A 26,617-nucleotide genomic window follows, 5' to 3' on the forward strand; every position below is an offset into this window, starting at 1 on the left:
ATTTCTTACAAATTACTTTAAAAATAATTTGTTCAGCTCTTCTCTTTTACGTGGTCATCTATTTTCTCTTCTCACAAAGTGGCGTAATAATGCCACATCAATACCCCCCTCTGCGAGCAGAGAAATACTGGAAGTGGAAACTAATCTGGATTTATCCAGATTTCCCTCTCCTGGAAAAACCGGTGGCTGCTGTAATCGGTCCTGCAGCTGTAATCGGTCACTCGCCGACCCACACTTTGGTTCAACTTTTTATTTAATACATACAAGCTAGTACTCATGACGGTCTTATTAAATGATCATTAATGTTTGGCGTTAACTCGCAGACCTGGATGATTGATCGCTGTCTTGTATCCTGTGCTGCCGGGAAGGGACTTGATAAAGAAACCGGTAAGTACTTTGTAAATGGAAAAAAAAAAAAAAATAAATAAATAAATAAATAAATAAATAAATAAATAAATACTCTAATGCATGCTGCCTTCACCATATTTCCAAAAAGAGCTCAGGACTCTTTGTTTTGGGACTCACCTGTCTTAATTTGAACAAAATATCTATAAGGACTTCTGAGAAAGTGTTTGATGGCATCAATAATCTCTTTTTTTCTTGGGTGCCATATTTTTTTTTTCAATTCCAGTGGAGAAAAACTTGTAATATTTTTTACTAAATTATTAGAATATCATGTAAAACCTATAAATAAACAACAAAAAAGAATATTTACTCTACAAATTTCAGTTTATTCAGTAGCAATCTAAAGAATAAGTAATTGATGTCTTTTTGTTGTTGTTTGCATGATTTCCAGCTGCAGTGTGACTTGGAGTGTCTCTTATTTTTGAGTTTCTTAAGGGATGTGACAGTTACAGCCCATGTCTTGAATACATTGCCGTGTTGTGGTTCTCCAGATAAAAGTCATACATTGCAAATTTCCCCTAAATTCTTGAACAAGTTTTCCTACCTTCTCATGTCTAGTCAAATGTCAATGTTTTTGATGTTTTTAATGTTTTTATCTTTACTTTTTTTTATCTATTTATTAATTTCTTTTAAATGGCATTTTAACTAAAACTCTGAGGTGTGAAAATCCTTGTTAAACGGGGTTTTGACTAAAAATCTGTAAATTCTGTCCTGTTAGGCGACGGGGCCTGGATAATACCCGTGTTAAACGGACGGCGGAGACCAGCGACGACAGGCGCTTAAATTAGTATGTTTTTATCTTTTTTTAAAAATCTCTTTTAATCTTTTTTTTTTTTTTTTCAAAATCTCTTTCTTACTGTTTATTCAATGTCACATGCTGTTCTTATTTTTTTCTTTAATTATGTAAAGCACCTTGAAATGCCTTGCTGCTGAAATGTGTGTGCTATATAAATAAAATTTGAGTGATTGATTTGTTGCTTCTGCAACAGTTTCTCCCACAACTCACCTTTCCTCAAATATGCTTGGATCCTGGACCCTGTCAACAAGTAGCTTCTTTACCTGTGATCTTTTCTGGATTCATCATAAGATAGCTATAACATAAAATTACATTTCTTTATAAAAAATAATTTCTTCTGCAAGTCTATTAGAATATGTTTCCATCAACCTGATAAATTTAGAAATTGAACAGAGTTGTTACTCTGCTCAGAGTCCAGTCTCACCTCTTTGGGAGCTTCTAACAGTTTTCCTTCCCAGAATATTTAGCTCTAGATGCTTTTCTGTCTCTTTTATTATTTTATTTCAAAAACCTGCAGGCTTAAAAACACTCCTTTTACTTGCATCTCTTTATTTTCTGTTTGCATTTGGTACAAATTTTAGGGAAGTAAATGTGTAGCTACAAGGTCCTCAGAACATTTCAGATGTAATTTAGTTGCCTACCACAGCCGGTTTATGGCATTTATAATGATGTGTTACAAAAAACTTGCTCATATATTTTACTGCTTATTTATTTTGTGCTGCTGACTTAAATATTGTGTCTTTCGGATGAAAACAACTAGCTGAAGGGTTGCTTGGAAAAGTGAAGCTTTAAAAGCAGCGGCTGCTGAAGATGGGTCGGAAACTGGATCTGACGGGCCTTACAGAAAACGAGGCGGAGCACGTGCTGCAGGTGGTGCAGAGAGACATGAGGCTGCGCAAGAAGGAGGAGGAACGACTCAGGTCAGTCCTCGACTCAGTATCGATTGTATCAGACGGTGGAGTGGTTATTAAAGTTATTTATGTAATGAGTTTCAGTCCAACGCGACATACAGACCATGTCAGTGTTATGTTAAACTTAAATATCCTCAGGGCTTTTTTCTTACATTTTAACTGAATATTTTTAGTTTGTGGTCAAGGAGAAAGAAGAGGGTCCTGCAAGTGGGACGTTTATGCTGCATTCAGTTTGTCTTGAAAGTCAAAACTCGGATCTGGGCCAAAACATAATTTTGCATGGAAAAAAACCATCAGCAACATCTAATGATCGCTCTGAGGTTTAATACCTCTGGATTTGTTAATCAGATATTAGCTTATATAGTACTATAATTATACTATTTGCAATATAAGCCAAAATAATTTATCATCTCCATTTTATGAGTTTGAATAGGACAGATTCATGTGTTTTGGAGCAAGAAGGCATTTAAAAGTTTTACCACAAAACCTTTTGAGCACCGGCTTGCAGATAAATATTTTATTCCTGATCTTTGTCAGTGTTTTATAGAGTTCTTACTGGTTTTTTTAAGTGTGGACTTCAAAACTGACTTTGGACGTCCTAATTTTGGTGTTTAATTTGACTTTTCCAACCAAAAAGTATGCGAAAGAAAGTTCACATACTTTTTGGCACCATTGTAACTTACTTATAATGGTGCCTAACTAGTTGTTAATGTTGATTTGTGGTGTCATGAGTCTTTCATCAGCTTTTTCTTTATCACCTAAGCAACTCAAACATTTTCTTACATTCAGAAAAATTTTAAAGTTGCAGCCACTGAATAAAGGGAAAATATATTAAACATAAGTTTGAGCTGCAGATCAGTTTGCATTCAAAGGCTTTTAGACTTTGGTGGAGCTTTCCTTTGCTTTGTCTTTGCTCCATGCTGTGTTCTAAAAGCAGGGACAGGAAGTGAAAGACCTTCCTGTTGTACCCAGAGCCGTTTCCTCAAAGTAACCACTGAGACAAAATACTCACAAAATTCAGCTGTATTTTGCAGGGATTAAACGTCGTTTTTACCGTCGTGGAAAAAAGTTTGTTCTATGAAACAAAGCACTTTACTTTGACAGTAATACAAACATTCTTGTTACTGTTACCTGCAGTTTATTTTGATAACACAACATAATGTACATTGTGCTCAAAGAGGTAGCCCAATTAAAAGCCAGTGGAAAAATGAGATAAGCCTAATGGTTGTTATTTCCGTCACTTTTCAACAGCAAAAGGCCTTCAGTGGAAATTTTCCTTCATAGCATTAAAAAAAAAAGATTGTTTGCTTTGGCTCAACAGAAAACATTTGGTCTTTATGCAACATGCACTCCTGTCTCACAAGTTAGAAACAATTATACAAAAGATTTAGGTTTCATGCAACTGCAGCAAATGTTTAGCAAAGGCATTCAGAGTCTGGGTGTTTTATACTGGTAGATTTTATTGGTGATTTAGTAAAGACTTACAGTAAATAAAGCTGTGCTCCTGGTTCTTGTAGATGTTTAACCTCGTCTGTGATGGGAGGTCCAGAACTTTTCAAAAGATTTGGTTCTTCTGGCTCTGCTCCCGTTGAAGTGGTGGTTCTTATAGGACCCAAATGATTCTTCATTTAATAATACTGAGACTTTTCTATTTTAGCCCAGTTTTGTAGTAATAAATGAGTTAGCTTTTTCTTGCTTTCATAAAATAACATTTGCAAAATTTCATTTTTATGTTCTTGTGCTTTTTCTTTTTGAAAAATACATACTCCCTATGTTTAGTATTTTAATAATTTTAAATATCTGAACATAGGGTTTCAGATTTGTTGTTGACCTTTCTGTATAACACACAACACTCTTCTTTGGATGTGATCATTGTTTGGATTAGTTGTCTATGAAATATGTCAGATTTTGATTCCCGATCAAATCAAAATAATGTGACCTCTTAATGATACAAATTATTTACAGAAGCCTCAAACCTGCATTTACTCTCGGACAGACAGACCATGACACCCATTTGTTAAGTTTTCCCAGTTATTTTTAACATGTTTATTTCAGACTTTTTGTTCCTCATGCATTGACTTCTTTTGACTGCATTGCATATAATTTATCTTTAAAAACCTCTATTTGCTCTGTTTGCAGCAGGATTTAGATGCAGGCAACATTATTGCCACAGGCTGTTCTGAATCCCTTTATACAAATAATTATAATCCTTTCCATGTGTTCAGCTCACGGCTCTTAGTTTACTGTCTGCCATGTCTAACTGTTTGTCTAAATAGCTTTTTTACCATTATAATGCCATACTTGTACAGTTGTATATGACTTATATTTGAGATATTTTGTATCCAAAGACTCCACCTGCTGGGACAAAGTCATTATTTGCTGAACTACTGGCAACAAAGAAGTTCAACAGCTAATCTTGTAGTTATTTAACAGCCGTGATCAGACATGCTGATCGTTGTGATGCTGTTTTAAAAAATTGGCACAAGTTTTTTTTTTTTTTTCTTATTGTGAAATTTGCTTGTTTGGAAATTATTTGGTTTGTAATTTTGTCAAGTTTTTTTATTTTGTAAATTGTAAACAGGATATCTAATCATATTTTGCCTTCTCACTGAGAAGTCGTTTAATCCTCGTTTTCTCCTCAGAGTAAAGCTCATTGGCAGAAGGTAAACACAGATTTGATGCAACATTGTTTTTGATGTAAATGAATTATCACCACAGACGTTTATGGAGTGAATACAGTTGCTCGACTCTGCCCTCTATTGCTTATAAGCGGCAAAGCAGGGGCCTTTTTTCATAACACAAAGCATTTAAAACCATAAAACTCTTGTCCTCAGTAAGCAAATCTATAACATTTTTAAACTCAGACTCACTTTTTCTCTGTGTTCACTCATAAAAAACAGATTTGTTAAATGACTATTATGGATGGTATGTATAATGTCTCTTCTTTCCTACATCCCATATGGTTGAAAATCTGCTTGATGTTAATGTGTGAAAACAGAGCTTTGCAGCATGTTCCGTATATGATTTACCATTCGGATGTGTGACCGTTGCTGCTTTCTGTATTGCAATTTCCTTCATTGCTCCCCGTGCTTGTTGCTTCTCTGTCTCGCTGCAAACATCTCCGTCTTCCTTGCCTGAGTGTGCCTGAGAGCGTGATGTCTGAGGGTTATTTTTATCAAGTATTAGGCTTCAGTAATGGACAGGCTGCTGCAACCGTTCCTGTGAGAGCCAGGCGTCTGAGGACACCATTAAAATTTTATAGTGTTATGGGGGGTTATAAGTTTATATTACAGGAATTTCTTTTCTTGATCATAAGAGGGTTGCATTGCTTTGTAATGATCCCTGATCATTACAGTAAATGTTGATAAGAATGATAAACATAACAAAAAAAAACAGAAAATCCTCCTTATAACCATCTTTGTTACACTTTAACTGTTTCATCTGTTTTCTCTTGAGCTCCAGAAAAACATTTCTTTCAAAAACAACTTTAGAAGAAGTAGATTTTTCAAAAAACTGTAAAGTTTAACGAGTTTAAATTAAAAAAGCTAGCTATAATCGACTTGTTGTTTTTTTTCTTCTCCCCTCATCTTGTCAGAGTTCATCAGTATTCAGCTGTAATCAACCGTATATGATTCAGTCATGGTCGGCGCTCCTGCTGTTCTAATTTCTTTGACACCCTTCCCTCTGGTGCGACTTGCACCAGTTTGTCGCTGTCTGCAATCATCTCTCATGCTCATCTTGTTAATTATTCCATGAGCTCAAAGTCTCGGTTGGATACCTTTGCTGCTGTTTGAACATTTTTGTTTAAGATTCCTACCTGTTTGCTGGAATAAATAACTGTCAAATGCATATACTGAATGAATATGTATGTTTCTTTTACATTGCAAATCTTTAGTACTTGCACAGAAAGTGGTTGTAGTGCACATAGTTTATGTACTCAAAGTAAATAAAACATTAAATAGTTTTTAAGTTAGCGATAGTTGAAGAGTTTCGTCTTTCATTTATTTCAGGGTATCAAAGAAAAGGAGGCTGAATATTTACATGGCACACTTTCCATACTTTTATTGGTTAAAAAGAAGAACAAATGTGTCTCCATTCCCTTTTATTTCACAGCTCTGTGATTATTTCTCTTGTTCTATCCAATAAACACATTAAAGTATTTGTATTTAATACAACCACACTACTTACAGAATATGTGGACATTAATAAAAACATATTTTTTAAATATCCCCATTCTACTGTGTAAGTAACTGTGTTGTGAGAGTGAATGCTAAATGTTTGTAGTCTGCCATAAATGAGACTTTTATACAGAAACAACATTTCATCTTAGCATACTCTTTGAAATTCACACACAGCTTTTAAAAATGATGAGTAAAGCGCTGGTGGAAAACTCAAATATTTATCCTTATTTTCTTTTTCGTTAGCATGTGACACTAAAAGCTGACTTAATCGTCACTCATACTGTTAAACAGTTTAACAGACTGGCATTTATTTGGTCTGTTTCATTTCAGTTGTTCAAAAACTGAGGGTCAATTTGGGGTTAAGTCTATAATCACTCCATTAGTGTCTGATCCACCGAAACAAACTCATCCTGCACTCACACACGCAAACATCTATGCACCCAACTGTACAGCTTTTTTCCTCTCTCTTTCTGCCTCCAACCATCCTCTCTCTCTGCCTCTCCTCCATCCCCTCCTCCCCACAGTGAACTGAAGCAGGAGCTGGACGAGGAGGGCAGTCGCTGCCTCTTGTTGTCGCGGCAAGCTTGCTTCAACCAGCGCTGCTGCATCCGCTGCTGCTCCCCCTTCACCTTCCTTCTCAACCCCAAGCGCCAGTGCCGCGATTGCCGCTACAACGTCTGCAAGGCCTGCCGGGTCTACAGCAAGCGGGACAAAGCCTGGCTCTGCTCCGCCTGCCAAAAGAGCAGGTAAGGTCAGTGTGTGTGTGTTACACAAGGAGGTTGAATTAGACATGAGGTCCTGACAGCGATGTCAAAAGTTATCAGGGATGATTTAGGTCTAAAATGAGGCATGTCAGCAACATTTCCAAAAGGACTGCATGTAAAAACAAATTGAACACAAACACAGGGTAAAGTTGTCAATCACAAGAATCTACAGGCTTTCCCTTTTTTAAATATGGTAATGAAATGTTTAGCAAACAATGTCTGGTGATTGTTCTGGTACCAAAAAGACCGAGTAGCCATAAAATATACTCAGGTAAGAGTCGCACTCCGTCAGTATGTCTTTAATCACATTTAAACACGGTAAAAGTATTTGGTCAAAATAATACTCAAGAATTGAGTAATTGTTGGATAACATCTGATTTAATTGAAAAAAATATGCTCAAAAAGACAAAAACATAAAATTGGGAAGGTATTTTATAGAATAAAATAAAAAATCTGTAAAATGAAATAACATCACTACAAAATAACAAATTTAGGTAGAATAAACGAACAATTATTTTTGGTAAATTAGTATTTTCAGTACATAATGCATCTGTTACAACAATGCAAAGTATTTCCATTGATGAGATATAATGTTTACTGCATTATTGCTGTATGTCCAAATGGCTGATCAGACATAAAATAACATGAGAACAAGGAAGCGCGTGTAGCTACATACTTCTCAAATCAAGATTTCTTCATTTTGTTTGCATATATGTGGATTGATTGTCCTTTTTTGGGTAAAAAGCCTGATAAAGAAAAGTATGTGACTTTTTTTGAGCATTAAATTGTTGTTTGTCTTTAAGGTTGCTGAAGACGCAGTCACTCGAATGGTTCTACACAAATGTGAAGAAACGCTTTAAAAGGTTTGGCAGTGCGAAAGTGTTGAAGACCCTCTACAGGAAACACCTGGCCGAGCACAGCGCTCTTTCAGAGCTTACCGGTACGTTTATTCACTGAATAGAAACCCATTCACATATTTTCTGCAGGCTCTAAACTATCTATAAGCTTTACTCTCAGGAGAAGGAGACCATGTATTATGTATTTGCTTTATATACAGTAAAAAAAAAAATAGAAACCAGGATTAAAATATTTTCTTTCAGCTCTTTTAACTCCTGCAGATCATTTTGCCTATAATCTGACTTCAAAATGGTCTGAACATAAGCATGAGTCCAAATTAAAGCACATTAACACAATGATGCCACAAAATGGATGAACTAGATTTCATATCCTCCAAATGTTACAAAAAATAATTTATGTTACAAGTTTCAGCTACATTTGGATTTTACTGCATGTTAGTAATTTCATTTATTTAATTTCATCTCTAATTTTTTTTTACATTGCTCTGATTTATTTCTGATGCAGCGCCATCTACAGGCTGCTTGAAGAACTACAAGTTAAGTTTTAAGTTTTGTTTGTAGCTTTCAAACAAAAATTAAGTACCAGTGACATCAACCTCAGTCCAAATCAGAAAAGAGGTTTCATTAAAAGCTAACAGGCTTAGACAGTCACATTAACAAAAGAGTATAATAAGAAATAAAAATATGTGCAGTTGCTGCAACTTATCCAAAAATTATGTAAAAAATTTATTTTAAAAGATTTAACAAAATTGGGCAAATTTCAGTTTGATCTATATTTCATTAATTAAATTAATGTTATTTCTAATAAATAAATATAATTATGCAGTGTTTAATTGCTACAGTTACTGACCTGCAGTACCTGCACCACAGAAAAGGCAGTGCAGTAACTGGTGACAACATAGAGAAACAGGGACATTAACAAATGTTTCAAAAATAATGATGAGAGCGGAGCTGAGCATCTTGCAATCTCAAAAATCAGATTTATTTTTCAGTCAGTGAATGCACCACTCTCAACCACCAGGTTACAGCAACACTTTTTAATGTCGACTTTGTGCTTAAGGGAAGTGTTTCAGTAACTAAGGTTTAGGTGAAAGAAAGAAAACATTCTGACTTTGGAAATGTTGACAGTCTTTAAATACCAAATTTAGATTAAGGATTGGTCTTCTGTGGTGATTAGATGGTAACTGATGTTCCGGTAATCGTTATTCTCTTCTGATTTGTGCATCTCAGCAGAATGGAGTAACTTACTTGGGTTACAGATGAAATACAAATAAAATCTTGAAATAAACCTTAAAGAAATATCTAATTGTATTAATTTTAAACCAGGCTAAAAGTGATCAAATACGCAGCATACTCTAAACAATCAGGAACTGAATATCAGATGTTGAAAAGCTGAGTGAGTGAAGAGTCATGAAAAATATTTCTTGATGGAAATGTGAAGGTCATTTAAATTTTATGTAGGAGCTGTTGGAAAAAATAAAAATAAAAAATTAGACTTTCCAGTTACTTCTTCTTTATTTGCTCCCAATGTATACAGATTTTATTATTATTATTATTCCTTACCTTTTAATGCCATCTAAAAAAAGCATTATTTTTTCACTTGCTGGGTGTTTTTGCCTATTTTGTCCCGTCAGTGACGGTGATGAAAAGGGGCTTTGGTTTCTTATGTAATGAAACAAATTCAGTCAAAACTCCAGGGAAATGTTTTCAGTCAAAGCCAGCCATGGCTGATTGAGGAGCTTCGCAGGAGGCAGCCATGCTGAAAAGAAATGTATTATACTGTACACTGTTTCCTCTAACAGCATCTGTTCCAGCATGTAGATCTAGCCAGGGGCAAAGCCGTAGCACATCTCGGCTCCATTAGGCCCCCAGTCTCTGATCTGATTGAATTGGCAGAGGAATTTAGAGCATTATGTGTGTTTTCGTGGAGGAGAGGTCGCTGGCAGCACATGATGCAGAGCTGTGGATCCTGTGGGAGGATGACCGATGTGGGCTGACATCACGCCACCCCTCCTCTGCCGTTTGCAGCTCATGCTCTGTGCAACACGCGGGGTCATGCATTTTCATTTGTTTATAACTGACCTGTGCCGAAAACAGTTTCCTCCCCCTGTAAAATCCGAGCAGCACATTATGACTCAGAAAGACGTCGATTGCTGCTCCCGGTGCGTTGCATAAGAACAATCGGAGCCGGATGAACGGCATCAGCAGTGGTCAAGTTGACATTCGGAAACTGAGCAATCCTGAGTCTTGTGTAACGTCTGTAACAATGACATGTTTCTCCTGAAAACTAAACTCACTGAATCGGGGCTGCCTACAGACATCTCCCTCTGAAAACTAAATCAAAGCGGCCTCGCAAATAGAGTATGCACTGTAAGAAAATGCAATTTACATTTCACTACATGTAGTACTACTCTATTAACATTTTATCAGTACTATGGATTTAATTTGACTGAAGTTAAACAGCATGTTCCCACAAAATAAAATCCTGTATCATTTATATGTTTCGAAGGAAATGTAACTTTTAGAAAACTTTTTATTTTTCAAAAACAATAGCCCAACAATAAGCTTTCCCAGTACACATACATTTAATTTATTAGTGAGATTATGCTACTGCAACAAAAGATACATTTTGTTTAATCCTTTTTAATAAATCTTCACTACAGCCTAAGTATATTTGGCTAGCATATTAAAAACAGAACCTGAAAAAAATAGACCTCGGTTGCAGAAACTGGTTTTGGGGTTGCAGTCACTTTCAGCTGCTGCTTTGCTCATAAATCTGCTGTATCTCTGTTTACTGGAATCAAATGAGGTCAGAATCTTTAAATTATACAGCTTAATAAACAAAAACCTGCTTGCACAACGAAAATACAAATGTAAATCTTCAGTTTTACTTGATTCCACAGAAGAGAGATTACGGAGCAGGAAGTAGGAACTATGGCTAAGATCTTGTAATTTTCGTAAAACGTTCAAACTTAACATTACTTTGTTGGATTTGCCGTTTTAAAATGATTGGCAGGGACTCTGTCCGCCACACTGTACTTTCAGACAGGAGTCTGCTGCAGACAGCTCAAGTCTTCCTGTAATGCCTCACACGAGGCCCGTCTAATGCACTTATGTCACCACAAACGGTTGCATTGTTGCAGGAATATTTGCATGACGTGAAAAAGAGCTCAGAAAAGGAAATACGAAATTGTGAATTAACTCTGTTATCAAATAATTCTCTACTACGCCCATTTACAGTTCAGTTCCAGTGATTTTCCTTATTATGTTGTTTGTTGTTTTTTTAAAGTTTGTGTTAACATAAGAAACTTGCCTGTAATTTTAAAGTGAAACATTAAAGTAGAAAAGCCAAGGCACCTAAATGTTCTTTTTTTTTTTTACCTCACTTTGTCACATTACAACTCCAAACATCATATTTTATTGAGATTGCATGTCATAGTGGAAATAAGATGGTAATACAATCACATGTTTTTAATTTTTTTTTGTTGCTATTTTTCACTATACTAACATGAACATTGATTGGCTTTTCCTTTGGGGATTGTTTTTCTCAGCTTTATTGAAACAGACATGTTTGCCCGTTTCTCTTTTCCAGCTCAATCAGGTTGGGTGAACAGTAACCCAGAACATCAGTTTTCATGTCTTGCCAACAATTTTGGAACTGGCTTGTTCTGGGTGATGTATTGCGTCAGCTTCCAAACACACTGTGAGTCTGTGTGGATGTGAGTTAAATTTTTACCTCATCTGACCGAAGAACATTTTCCACAGGACTCCCTCTGACTTTGCTTCAATAGTGACTTTCTTCTTACATTAAAATTGTCCATAGCATAAAATCTCAAATAAAATACAGTGAGGTTTGTGGTTGTTATGTGACAAAATGTGAAAATGCAATGAACGAATAACACAGTCAGTGATAAAGAATGTAACCTGGGATACACACGTTCAGACACATGTGGACAAACATGTTATTATAACCTGCGATGTGTCATGCTATCTGAATGACATGAATGAAAACCAGGATTTATCCATTTTTGTGTCCTTAATCCTTAATCTTATTTAAAGGTTTAGTGTGATGTGGTTTCTGGTTAAATCCCTGCCTGCAGTCCGTATGATGTCTGTCTTTTCACACACTTGACTGTCAACATCTGTGTGTGTCTGCAGACGGCAGCGCCTGCGATGAGAGCATCTGCAATGAGGGCAGTGTCTGCGGGAGCGACTCAACTTTCTACAGGCAAACTGAAGGTGCCAAAATAATTTGATAAATCTCGACTCATGCTTGTTGGTAGCATAGGGCTGATTTTAGAAATAATTGGTTAAAGTTAGGCAGTTGATTTTCCTTCACAGAAAACGGCATGGTTAGACAAGACAAAAGGCATTTCTATCATGTTTATCATGATCTATCGAGAAAGAAGATGGACTCAAAAGTTTCTGTTTGACTCAATGAGAAAGTCTCATGTATCGAGATTTCCCTTAACAGCGACATAAAAATCAGAACGATGACATAGACTGATGTTTGATTAGCTTTCTTTCCACTTTCAGTTGTTCAGTGTGTTACAGTGGGTGTCAAAAATCAGAAGATTAGCTTTCATAGTTATCAGCAGTTTGTATTTTTCAAAGAATAAATCAGTACAGTCAGAATAACTAACTTTATTAGTTAAGGTAGACTTCACCTTACACAGTAAGGAGTACAAGTTTGAACAATTAAACATTTAATTAAGAAATGTTTTATCAGCTGTTTAGTCTAACAGTTTATAACAGAGTTATGTTTCTTTTGGTGCAGCGTGGTTGTGGGGGTTATTACTTAAGAGCTTCAAGTTTTGGAAAGGCTTTCTTTTTTATTACAGCAAAGAAATAACACAGGAATGAAATGGCTCTGATGTTTGTCTTAGAATCTGAGCAGCATCACAAACAGATGCGTTGCTCCATATGTTCCTCTTCTTTGTCCTCACTTTCCCCCACTCTGCCAGTTCACTGCACTAACAGGAGGAGTGCCTGCAAACATAAATGAAAGGTTGTCGTTACCCGACGGCCATGTCTCTGTTTTCACAGCCACAGGAATGAGGAAGTGAATATGAAGTTGGCATGCACTGGGCACGCTGCACATATGTGTAGCAGAGATTTAAGCTGCTGACGGCTTTTGTTTCATTCATGTTTGAAGGATCACACTTTTGTGTTTGTGTTCAGAGCACAGCGTGGCAGAGACGCTCAGTGTGGCCCTGCGGGTTGCAGAGGAGGCCATAGACGAAGCCATTTCTAAGGCTGAGTTTGACACCTCGACTCAGGTTGTTCACATTTTCTCCTAAATGATCTGTTTTAGGATAGAATCTTTAAAATGGTCTTTTTATGGATCGTTTTTTTTATGATGTCTGTGTTTTCAAAAATATCACTATGTAATGCACATTAGTGTCATCAGCGGTCTTTCCATTGTGTCATAATCTAATCTGACATTGTATCTGCTTGCTGTTGGAGTCGGTTTGGATCAGATTAACTGAAACAATCAGGATTTAGACTCTGCTAAATGGCATTGTGAAACTGCAGTACTAACAGTATGAGAATATGTGCCGTAAGAGTTGCTTTTACTTAATTTTAGAAGACTACTCTTAACATGGCATCCAAAATGACACAGTGCCTTTCAAAAGTATCCATCCTCTGTAAAAGCTTTCAGATTTGATCAGAATTCAAACAAAAATTGTGACGTCTGTTATTGGGATTTTATGTGATAACAGTCAAAGAAAGTTTAGTGCAGTTTTTGAACCTAAAACTCATGTGTCAGACTAACCAGTCTACAACTCACTCTGGTCATTGTAGAATGTTTTGAAAATATTTCAACATTTAATCTTCTTATAAATGCTTATTGTATTACATTGTTCAGACTATCTCTAGGTTTAATCCTTAAGTGCGTCTCTTGTTAAGCGCCCCTCATCTAATCTGCGCTGGAATCCCAAAGCTTCTGAGTTCAGCGCAGAAAATATGTGCGGCGTATAAATTTGGGGAAGTAACCGGCTTGCTTTATGCTAATGTTGGGCTCTAAAGCTTTCTTTATGACGTCTGTGTTTTCTCAGGAGAGCCAGAATGAAGCACTTTATTTACGGGAGCACAGAGGAGAGCTCGTCGAGGAACTGGCCCAAACCATTGTGGAAAAAGTAAAAGCAGCTTCATCGCATCTAAAAAAGTTTATTTATCCTCTGTCTAGGAAGCTTATGAAAACTGAAATAAAAAGCAGCACAGAAAGGTTACATTTTTACCCCATTAACAAGATGAAAATGCACAACTCGTTTGCCGTTCCTTCTGCAGTCAGAGCTGTTTCCTAACAGCTAATCTTGTTTTCTTTGTGTGTAAGATCATTAGCAGGAAAAATGCTTTGACTGAGATGAGGGCAGAATATGCCCACGGCTGGGTTTCTGAACACAACACTGACCCTCATCATCGTCATTCTGCCTGCGATCAGCCCTCTGGATCTCTGACACAACAAGCAAATCTCTGGGTAAAGAACTGGTGTTGTGGAAATTAATCTAACACTATTCTTTGGTTTATTTCTAAACCAATTATTGTTAGTTATCTTAAGGGCCTGAAATGCAGGATGTGCATAGCAGTCATTGGTACCCTAAACAGATGCAAAAAATAATAAAGTTTTTATTATTTTCTAACTAACCCGAACTCTAAACTTGCTAAATTGATAAATTAGGTGTCTGTTCCAACAAGGGTAGTCAGATTAAAAAGACCCTTCAAAAATAATAACCGTTAAACAGGTATTGAAAATAACTTTTATTAAGCCTTACTTTAAGTCAAGTATTTTTATTTGTTGCAAGGAGAAGAATCATCATAATTAACAGAAATAAAGGATGGGAAACATCTGTCTTTGTGTAAATAGTACATACATAATGTGCTTCACTTAGTAAATTGAGTTACTGAAATAAACAATAATCTAATTTATTGAATATGATTTTAGTATCTAAGTCACAAATATCAAAATGGACACATCTGGGTTCCTGATTATCCATATTTTTTAGGTGGCTGGGTGTCGGTTTACTAACTAAAAGAAAAACTAAATGTATATTTTTCCACAATTAGCCCTTGTAGGATTGTTAACTCACACTGACCTCTGCTGGTGAAATGAGCTCCTCTAAATTAACAACATACACAGAATTGTGTTTTTCGGTGTCGCCTATCTCTTCTCAGAGATCACATTCAGCCTTCACGCTGCTGGATAACAACCAGCCAGCTCAGAAACCAGACGTCACCAAGGCCTTGAAGAAAGACGGCGGTGCATCGGCCATGACAGCATGGAAGAGTGTGGATCGCCTTGACAACTCTGGTAAGAGGCGACTCACACAAGCAAACAGCGTTGAAATGTGGCAACAGTTCTCTTTTTTTTTTACTCTATTGAGGATATCAAACTTTTAAAAGATTAAAATAATAATGTAATGTTTAGTGTAAATACTTATCAGGTCTAAAACTGATCCATCCATCCATCCATCCATCCATCCATCCATCCATCCATCCATCCATCCATCCATCCATCCATCCATCCATCCATCCATCCATCCATCCATCCATCCATCCATCCATCCATCCATCCATCCATCCATCCATCCATCCATCCATCCATCCATCCATCCATCCATCCATCCATCCATCGTTTTGTAAAAACAAAATCATTATTTGCACCTAAAAATTTGCAAAGATTTCCTGACAGAAGAATATTTACATATTTAAATATTTAAAGCCTGAGATTGGCTGAAACATCTTCTTCTTAATTTGAGTCTGAATTAGTATCATTTCTTGACATGAATAATGTGCAGGAACCCTGCTTGGTGGACGTGTCTCTATTTTTCTTGCTTGTCTGAATGCAAATGTATGTCTTCAGTGCTAAAGAGCCCAGATGGGAACTGGATCGCCCTGCAGACCACCCAGCTGTCCCGGCCTGGCCTCCTCACTAAGAGGAAGAGTCTGGTCTACAGTGCCTTGGAGCGGGAGTCCGGAGTGGTCTCTGCCTATGAAGGCCTGGGCTCTGACAGTGAAAGCAAATCAGAGCCAGACAGCAGCCGGGGTGCTGCTCTGCAGGAGATCCACAAAAAGATGATGATCTGCGGCTCCGCCCAGCATGATTCTGGTGACAACATCGTGACTCCAACACGCCACCAGGGGAACAAAAATGATCCGTTTTCAGACTCTGAGGGGAACTTGAAGCACAGCAAGCCTCTGATAGCCCTCCTAAAGCGGAAGATGCCTGCGGAGTTCAGGAAACCTTCATCCCGGAGAACCAGCATCATTGATGTAGACTTTAACCTTAAAGTAGCAGAGAGGGAGAAGGATGAGCTCAAGGTGTCCGATGAGCAAGAGGAGGGAAAAATCAGGAAAACTCGGAAAAAGAGGAGGAGTAAAAAAGAGTCAGCAGCGTTTTCTCCACCATCGGTAAGAAGGAAAAGAGACTCGACGCTAAACAAATGAGACGACTAGTCACTTAAGCTGCAGAATGATCCCATAAGATTATTTTATGAGGGGCCGTTTAGGACAAAATTTACGTTTTGTCTCACACTACCAAAAACTCTCGCACACTCAAAAAAATTACGTTTCGTCTCTCACACACTACCAAAAACTCTCCCATACTCCAAAAAAGTAGCCACGCACACTCAAAAAAATTACGTTTCGTCTCTCACACACTACCAAAAACTCTCGCACACTCAAAAAAATTACGTTTTGTCTCTCACACACTACCAAAAACTCTCGCATACTCCAAAAAAATAGCCACGCACACACAAACGTTAACTTTCTCGCTCACATACACCACTACCAGCTCGCGCACATACACACAAACGTTAACTTTCTCGCTCACATACACCACTACCAGCTCGCTCACATACACTACCAGCTCGCGCACATACACACAAACGTTAACTTTCTCGCTCACATACACTACTAACAGCTCGCACATTCACAAACGTTAACTTTCTCGCTCACATACACCACTACCAGCTCGCGCACATACACACAAACGTTAACTTTCTCGCTCACATACACCACTACCAGCTCGCTCACATACACTACCAGCTCGCGCACATACACACAAACGTTAACTTTCTCGCTCACATACACTACTAACAGCTCGCACATTCACAAACGTTAACTTTCTCGCTCACATACACCACTACCAGCTCGCTCACATACACTACCAGCTCGCGCACATACACACAAACGTTAACTTTCTCGCTCACATACACTACTAACAGCTCGCACATTCACAAACGTTAACTTTCTCGCACACATACACTACTAACAGCTCGCACACACACACAGACGTTTATCTCTCACATACACAAGACTAAAGTTGAACACACACACACAGTACTAAGACTCGTTTTTTGAATGTGTGAGAGCGAGACTTTTTTTGAATGTGTGAGAGTTGTCACGGAAGAGGCGGGGCATAATTTTTGGATCAAACTGCGCATGCGTAGATCCTAAACTATAATTTTCCATTTTTGACTCACTGTATGTTGTATTACTTAGTATATTTGTGTTTTTAAATATATATAAATATATTGAAACTATCTTTCAATAGCTACCTTATATTAAACTATGTTAAGGACAAATGTCAAACATAGTGCAAATATTTTGAAAACAAAGTAAAAGATCTTGCAGGTATATTAATCTCCTTCCTCCTTCATCAGAAATGAAAAATTATAAATGCACACTATGTGTTGGGAACCTGTGTTTGTTGACTGACTTTTATTTGTCAGGCTTACGAGACAAAAGCTGAAAAAAGATCGATTTTCTTCGCTTTCAAAATAACACAAAACAGCGAAAAAAGACCTCCACACCGGACCTCGTTTATTTATGTATGTATTTTTATTTTGATAGCTGCCGATTAAACTGAAAGTTACACATTGATATGATCATATGAGTAGTTTTTACCGAGAAATCGATCAGAAGCGCCGTGAAAATGGTCAGATTCACCGGATCCACGTCTCTGGCTGCAATGCGCGCTCCCGTCACAGGGGGAACAGATTTTCACGGGGGAACAGAATTTCTCACAAGACCTCTTAATAATTCCTGTAATGCTGGCACCCAGTGGACAGATTGTACTACAGCAATTTTGCTATTTTTAATCAATCAATCAAATTCATTTATTTCTATAGCACATTTAATCTACAAGAAAATTAAACGTTCTATATATATTTAAAATATATATAGCACAAATATACTAAGTAATAGAACATACAGTGAGTCAACAATCGAAACTTAAGGTTTAGGATCTACGCATGCGCAGTTTGATCCAAAAATTATGCCCCGCCTCTTCCTTGACAACTCTCACACATTCAAAAAAAGTCTCGCTCTCACACATTCAAAAAGAGTTTCGCTCTCACACATTCAAAAAAAGTCTCGCTCTCACACATTCAAAAAACGAGTCTTAGTACTGTGTGTGTGTGTTCAACTTTAGTCTTGTGTATGTGAGAGATAAACGTCTGTGTGTGTGTGTGTGCGAGCTGGTAGCAGTGTATGTGAGCGAGACAGTTAACGTTTGTGAATGTGCGAGCTGTTAGTAGTGTATGTGTGCGAGACAGTTAACGTTTGTGAATGTGCGAGCTGTTAGTGTATGTGAGCGAGACAGTTAACGTTTGTGAATGTGCGAGCTGTTAGTAGTGTATGTGTGCGAGACAGTTAACGTTTGTGAATGTGCGAGCTGTTAGTGTATGTGAGCGAGACAGTTAACGTTTGTGAATGTGCGAGCTGTTAGTGTATGTGAGCGAGACAGTTAACGTTTGTGAATGTGCGAGCTGTTAGTGTATGTGAGCGAGACAGTTAACGTTTGTGAATGTGCGAGCTGTTAGTGTATGTGAGCGAGACAGTTAACGTTTGTGAATGTGCGAGCTGTTAGTGTATGTGAGCGAGACAGTTAACGTTTGTGAATGTGCGAGCTGTTAGTAGTGTATGTGTGCGAGAAAGTTAACGTTTGTGTGTGTGTGACATTTTAGTATTTTTTTAGTGTGCGTGGCTATTTTTTTGGAGTGTGCGAGAGTTTCTGGTAGTGTGTGAGAGACAAAACGTAATTTTTGGAGTGTGCGAGAGTTTCTGGTAGTGTGTGAGAGACGAAACGTAATTTTTTTGAGTATGCGAGGCAACTTTTTTGGAGTGTGCGAGAGTTTCTGGTAGTGTGTGAGAGACAAAACGTAATTTTTGGAGTGTGCGAGAGTTTCTGGTAGTTTGTGAGAGACGAAACGTAATTTTTTTGAGTATGCGAGGCAACTTTTTTGGAGTATGCGAGAGTTTCTGGTAGTGTGTGAGACGAAACGTAATTTTTTTGAGTATGCGAGGCTACTTTTTTGGAGTATGCGAGACTTTTTGGTAGTGTGTGAGAGAGGAAACGTAATTTTTTTGAGTATGCGAGGCTACTTTTTTGGAGTATGCGAGACTTTTTGGTAGTGTGTGAGAGACAAAACGTAAATTTTTTGAGTATGCGAGGCAACTTTTTTGGAGTATGCGAGACTTTTTGGTAGTGTGTGAGAGACAAAACGTAAATTTTGTCCTAAACGGCCCCTCATATTATTTAGTTTAACTTATCTCATCAAAAACAACAACAAAAAGTGAGATTACACAAGAGATAAGAATTATTAAAATAGGCTAAAGTGTTGTATTTTCTCTGTTAAATAAATGAGTAAACCACAATCTGCAGGGACAAAGATAAAAAGACTTAAAGGCAAGATCAGAACTTTCTACTATCATGCATTCCTAGTTCACACCTCCTTGTATTTACTGGAATTTAATGTCATCAACCAACACAAAGTATATGGGCTTTTACCAAAAACACTCCAAAAAGACAGGAAATGTATGGTTTACATTTGTGTTAGTCCCCCTGTACTTTGATTCTCCTAAATAAAGTCCAGTGCAGCCAATCATCTTTAAACGTCATGCAATTATGAAATGTTTCTCAGAGACCATTAGTGAACAAACAGCATCATGAGAACCAAGGAACACAGCAGACAGATCAGATAAAGTCATGGAGAAGCTTAAAGCGCTTAGTTGGTTGCTCTGCTTTGTGTTGATCTATCATATACAATTCCAGTAAAATCTGTAGAAGTTTGTGGTTGTAACATAACAAAATCTACTGTTGTTAAACTTTTGAACTTTACACATTTTCAGGATTTAAACAACAAGGAGCCATTTTATTCTCAACCCTCTGATGCTGTAACTCCCCACACCTCTGCCGCCACAACCCCTGAACCCTTTGACCCCAGCAGTGATGCCGTCAATCAGACTGTCAACGACTTCACTTCAAAACTGCATCCATGCCCAGGCACAGTCTATGAATTTTGCCCCCGAGAAGAAGAACGAGATGAAGAGAAACATGAAAATAACGATGCACAGCAGGGAGAAAGGAGACAAAGAAGTGGGTCTGAGACGGACGTGAACCTGGATGAAGGAGAAAGAACAGGTGAAGAGAAAGAAAGAGATGACGGGCTGCAACACAGATTATGCGGTCTTGTTTCCCAAGCCAGCCTTACCTACTTGTCCTCGACTGAAGATGAGTCAGACGGAGTGGGACGAAGCGAGGGGGAATGGGACGCAGATGCAGACAAAGGGGATAAAGAGCAGGTGCAGATAGAGAGACTAACCTACAGGCTCTGTCGGCTGGAAAAACAAGTCAGAGCAACTCAGTTCTCATCCACTGAGGACGAGCTGGACAGAATGGGCCTCGAAATGGAGCATGAGCTGGGAAAAGATGAAGAGCTGGCCGTTAGATTATGCAGATTAGCTAGCGAAGTCAACGCCAGCCAGTACTCATCCACCGAGGACGAGCTGGATAAGGCGGGAAGAGGAGAGGACGGGGCGGATGAGAAAGAGCTGTGGAGAGTGCAGCCGGAAAGAACTCGGCTGCGGGATTTGGCCAGTTTAGTCAGCGCCTCCCAGTTTTCATCTACCGAGGATGAGCTGGACAGACTGGGAGATAATGAAGGAAAACAGGAGCAGGAGGAAAACGGGGGCAGCAGGGGCATGAGGGAGCTTTGGGAGGGAGAGGAATCAATCGGAGACATAGACATGGAGATGTTTAATTTGACAGATGAATCTGAAGAAAGGGAGCAAGAGAGGGGTGAGAGAGGAAAGTGTCAGAGAAAGGTTGAAGATGACGCAACCGGCGTACAGAAAGACAAGCGAGGAGCAGAGGAAGAAACAGTGGGAATGAGGCAATTATATGACAAATACATGGAACTCTTTAAAGAGCCAGGTGAAAGGAAAGACATCAACTTGAAAACAGAATTGCAGACGGAGTTGCTACAGGAAGCAAAAGCTGAGGAAGAGAAAGAGCCACCTTCAAAGGGCACAGAAGAAAAGGTCGAACAAGAGTTTCTAAAAGGAAGCCAAGAGAGTGAGCGAAAGTTCGAAACAGACTCAAAGAGTGACGAAGACGAAGCAGAATTTGACAGAATAATCAGCAGCATGCTGATGATGACTCTGGAGGACATGCAGGCAGAAATGATGGACAAAACCGGACAAACCAAACACAGAAAACCAGAGAGCGACTACGTCAAAGGAGAGACCGGAGTGAGCGAGAGGAAGGATGCCACAGAGGAAACACACGAGAGGTCAGTGATAACAACACGCATTGGTGAGGAAACGGACGAGGAGATATCCGACAAAAAACAGGAAGGAAACAGTACAGGTAGAGATGAAAATATTCATGAAGAAAACTGTAGGGATACGACGACCATCACAGAACCGACGAGTCCAAAGAGTGAAGAGAAAAGTGAGAACCAGGACGGACGAAGAAGAAACACAGCCGAGTCGGAAGCAGCAGAGATGCACAGAGTTAACACAAACTGTGAGCAGAAAGACGGAGACGGACGAGTCGAGGAAGAGCAGAAAACTGAAAACATGGAACAGTGCAGCTCCTGCACTCATCTAGGGGAGTTCCTCTCACCGGAGGAGATCCAGAACGTGAGTACAAGAGCTGTTTCAAGCAGGTTTAACAAATAAAATAATACATCTTAGGATGCAGAATCTTTTGCAATTATTGTCTTTGTTTATAAAGGTTTTAATGTCAGATGCAGGCTCAGGAGAAAATTAATCAATGAGTTGAATGTCTGATTTTTTCTATTTTCCTTTAGAGGAAAACATTTCACTAACTTCCACTTAATATGTTTAATAAAATAGCTTTAATTTTCATTGCAGCATGCTGAATTGCATCTCACCATCTAATCCATCCGACCGTAGATTTTGAACTACTCTTCCAGCTGTTCCTCTGCTTTAAAATAAGCCAGAATCATTTTACAGTAATTTGAATGACGCTCAGCAGAGGTTTTATTTGCTTGGCCTCACACTTTCTTTTCAATTCAGCTAACTTCTTTCTCTTCTTCCCTCTTTTTGTTCTGTCTTATCATCTCTGTGCCTTTGCTTTATCTTAACTGTAGGGTAGTGACATGGAGCTTTACAAAACTATAGAGCTAATGTCATCTGTGCTGGAGCAGGTGAGAGTTGTTTGAATATAACTCGAACCCGTAGGATATTAAAATCTGAACGTATTATGAAACTAGAAAATTCACTTTCCTCTCAAATATGTATTTCTTATTTTCGATAAAAACATTTTAGCTTGTTGTAACGAATCAAGGTTTATTTATTGCAATAGGTTCAAAATTTTAGTTTGTGTTTTTGTTGCAAATCCACAGAGGTTTGACCTTCTTGTGAAGTATTACCGATTTGTTACCTACTGCAAAGATTAGAGGCCCAATCTCATTGTGAATTAATTTATATTCGGTAAAGAATATCTTTAAACAGTCACGTATTTTACACTTTCTCACAACAGATTAATTGCCGACTCCCCAAAACCTAGCATGATGAATGCATTCGAGAGAAGTAATGTTGCACTAATCAGAATTAGCATTTTAATTACTTACAACTTTTGATTTTGAGCTGGCAAAAATGTTTTGTCTTTTTGCTGTGAGCAACCGCTGTATTATAAAGAGGGAAACTGACATTACACCATGCAGGAAAGAAATAATAATAAAAAAAAAAGATGACTGAGTTAATATTTTATTCTGGCTATAACCTTTTAATTCAGAAATTAGCAGTGATCTTTACTAAGAGGGATATCTGAGTGAATTCACTACGAACGTTGAAAAAGTATTGATATGTGCTACGATTAATAAAATACTGTCTAGATTTTAGTGGCGTTCTACATCTCAGTGGTTTCTTTGGCTTTTACTTATTTTGTGCAACCCTGGAGAAAATGGAAAAAAAATAAATAAAAAAATCTGTTGAGTATTTCTTCAGCTGTTAAATTCAGACCGTTTCTCCTACATTTATGGGTTAAAATGACCTGTCTTGGTTTTTGCTCCGTAGCGATACTCTGCAGCATCTTTACGCAGCATCACCACCGAGGTGCTGAAGGTGCTGAATGCGACCGAGGAGCTGCTCCAGGGAGTGGAGGGACAAGACAAAACCCGGGTCTCTACAATCTCACTGCCCCCAAACACAGACCCCAAGAAGCTGGACCAACAGTTTTGGAAACTAGAGGAAAATGTAAAGTCCAGCTCATGGTTTTACCACATGTCATATTTTTATACTTCCTATTTCTGCAGCAGTGTGCAGCGTAATCTGATAGTTGCAAATATTGATTCAACTCACCAGTTTGAGCTAAAATTAATTTTTGTGGTGAATCAGGAGCTTAAATATCTGGGGGGGGTTTTAAGGCCAACAATGAAAATGACAGATATAAATTGGGCAAAAATGTCAGATATTATCCACTAAAATAATAATTTAGGAGAAAATAAAATGATTTACCTGGTTTATCTTTCTTCATTACTAATCGAGTGAAAACTATGAAGTCAAACCTTAGAACATTTAAAATCTAAAAATAATAATTACATGATAAATATGAGATTATTCAAAATATAGAACCTACTGTGAACATGCACAGTGAGGTTTTCATAGGATTCAAAAATAAAAACTTACCTCCTTGAGAGAAACATACAGCAAAACAGTTTTTTTTTAAATTTGTTGTACAGTTCTTTGAATTAAGTCTGAATGAAGCTCAAAACTGAAAAGTGATGTGTAAAATGTGAACTAAATATAAAATATTTGTCTTTATCTATAATTAGTAAAGTTATAAGGTGTCTGAGTAATTTTGAAAATATAAACATTATGAGCTGGGATTTCTGTGGCCTGGTTCTGGTGCAGGTCTACGTGGCAGCTGGTTCTGTGTTCAGCCTGGAGGCAGAGCTGAGCGACCTGGAGGAGTGCGCCAGGGAGATCTGCAGCTCCACATCCGACCTGGAGCTGTCTTTCCTGGAGGAGCAGGTGGCAGCCGCCGCCGCCAAGGTTCAGCAGTCCGAGCTGCAGGTGAGCTTCACAAAAAGAAAACGGAGGAATGCTTGGCATGCATCCTACAGCCACGTAGATTCTGGGACATTTATGGAAATATGCCTCTTAAAGTGGCTCAACGCACCTGGATCGGCCTGTCACTTTTCTTGTTTATGATTTAGATATCCGACATTTCCGCGAGAATCGCTGCTCTGAAGAGCGCCGGCCTCAATGTGGACACCCAGAGTCGCTTCACGAAGACCAGGGCGACCACAGAAAAGGTTCTTGTCGTCAGAACACAGAAACGTGTAAATTCCAGAGCCGTGAGCTAAAACAGTTTTATGCTCATGTACGTTGTCGCAGTCTGTTACTCTGGACTCTTCAAGACATCTGAGAAGAAGACTACCTGCTCCACCAGTGAAAGGTAACTTTGTATTTGCATTAATCTGAGTGAATTCATCACATTGTAATTTACATTATTTCAGTTCACTGATGATGTAGGTAGTTTTCACCAAAATAAATAATTAGGTGGTATATGTGACTCATGAGTGATAAATATCACTCAAACTTTAAGGATTACAGGAAAACTTCCAATTTTTACAATAATGTGACATAATGTCTACGTCCATACTGGCAGTGTTTTTAAGCTTCAGAGCATTATTGATGTGCAGAAATTACGCCAGCAACTGTACTCTTTGAAATAATGTTGCTTTGAGAGAACCAAGTACAAACTAAATAAAACCGTGGCTCGCATTTGCAATTTGTAATTTTTTTTTTTAAGTTTCACAAGTGTTAAAATAATTCCAGTCTTTGTTGGTCATCGATTTAATTTAACTGTTATGCAAGGAAAATAATAGATAAAAAATGATTTTAAATATTGTTTTGGTTCTGGATTTGGGTGTCACTAAAAATATCACACACAAAATAGAATGTAATTGAATCACTTTATTTTATTTGCAGGGAAAAACAGTGCTACTGTGTTTTTGGTACTTGTGCGTCATTTAAACATGAAGTCCAAGATTTTCCTGTTTGACTAAAATTAGAGACTAACTGGTGTCTCATCGTTCCTCTGAATTCAGATGGTTTTGTCTCTTTCTCTTTTTAGAAGACAAGGAAGCCTAAAGCATCAAGTCTCTGCAGGACTTCTTTGACAGCAGTGCCTTCACCCCATCATCCAACTGACCAGTCTGACCAGCTGCCTTAAAGTACACACACCTCAAGCAATGTGGAACACTATTATGGACACATATTCCGTCTTCACATCAAGCTTTGTGCATTTAATCATCTGAGAATTTAAGACAAAAGCACACGAAAAAAGCCTCGTAAAAGCGCACACGGGGTCAGTGCAACCCCGCCAGACTGTCCACAGAGTGTAAATGACTCCATCTATTAAGACAGAGGGACGGTTAAACATTTTGGGCAAAAATGTATGCCCATTCCATGATCACTCTGCATATTGTCTTACCAACAAAAAATAGAGTAAATTATTGATGTTTATATTTTATACGTACACAGCAGATAAAATAATTGCATTTTCAGGTCACCGATCAAATATTTTGGGAAGTCAATAGACACCGACCATCTGATTAAAGGAGGAGCACAAAGACAAGAAAATAAGCACATGGATATGTAGAATATCTTTGTTTCAGCACCATTAAAACTTTATTTTAAATCTGTTGCTCATAGATATCCTTTTATGACACTTAATATACATAATGTGAAATCAATAAGAGTAGAAGCAGCTTCTAAACAAAACTCTACAAACAGCATGTAAACAATTATAAATTACACAAACATAAAAGCAAGTGTAGCATGTTATGCAACCTGTAAAACTCTTACATTTGAAATAAAAATAATTGCGTGTAATCTTTGAGTATTATTCCCCTGTTGTGTATGTTATAGTGCACATTTTGTACAGCATTGTAAATCAGTAACTGTTTTCTGTCTTTTAAGCTCAAAATAGTAATAAAATTGAAAAGCTGCGCACACCTGCTGCCGTCTGGGAATGCTGTGCTCCGACGTAAACAGGGCTGGAAGGAGCATTGCCTGTCAGAGGTGGGTGGGTGTCATGGGAAGGAATGTTGTCTGTGTTTTTGAGATCAGGAAGTGACACTCAGACACAACATTCCTCTCTGTGAAGTAGGTGTAAAAGGAAAATAAGGGGCATCTTTGAGGGAAAAGCAGGATCACCTCCTGCTCTCTGGACTGAAAGCGACAGAAGGATAAAACCAAGAGTTTCTTCCTTTTACATAAGACTCGTCGGTTCACAATGCCGATGCACTGTTGAAATATCCTCACTGAGGTTTCGTGTTTTGTTTCTGCTCTTTGTTCCTAAAGTGAACTCGTCATTATCCGTAAGACAAAACAGAGGTTACGCAGAGAACCTGCTCTGCCCTGAAGCCCAAAAAAAACA

The 26,617-nt window shown here is 38.1% G+C and overlaps 1 protein-coding gene across 1 annotated transcript; it reads left to right on the plus strand.

The window, feature by feature from the left end:
* The first annotated feature begins 15 nt into the window (after positions 1 to 15).
* On the plus strand, positions 16 to 26,192 carry myripa (myosin VIIA and Rab interacting protein a). The gene is made up of 17 exons (XM_088014496.1): positions 16 to 387; positions 1,124 to 1,192; positions 1,962 to 2,121; positions 6,818 to 7,039; positions 7,861 to 7,997; positions 12,073 to 12,153; positions 13,096 to 13,193; positions 13,974 to 14,054; positions 14,252 to 14,395; positions 15,091 to 15,226; positions 15,779 to 16,326; positions 20,050 to 21,843; positions 23,245 to 23,424; positions 24,082 to 24,243; positions 24,387 to 24,485; positions 24,568 to 24,628; positions 25,310 to 26,192. The coding sequence occupies exons 3-17, from the start codon at positions 2,012 to 2,014 to the stop codon at positions 25,324 to 25,326; spliced, it is 3,870 nt and encodes a 1,289-aa protein (XP_087870622.1). The 5' UTR covers positions 16 to 387; positions 1,124 to 1,192; positions 1,962 to 2,011; the 3' UTR covers positions 25,327 to 26,192.
* Positions 26,193 to 26,617: the final 425 nt, after the last annotated feature.

Source organism: Poecilia mexicana, unplaced genomic scaffold (assembly GCF_051168715.1).
Source record: "Poecilia mexicana isolate PSO_F unplaced genomic scaffold, ASM5116871v1 scaffold_17, whole genome shotgun sequence".
Taxonomy (NCBI): domain Eukaryota; kingdom Metazoa; phylum Chordata; class Actinopteri; order Cyprinodontiformes; family Poeciliidae; genus Poecilia; species Poecilia mexicana.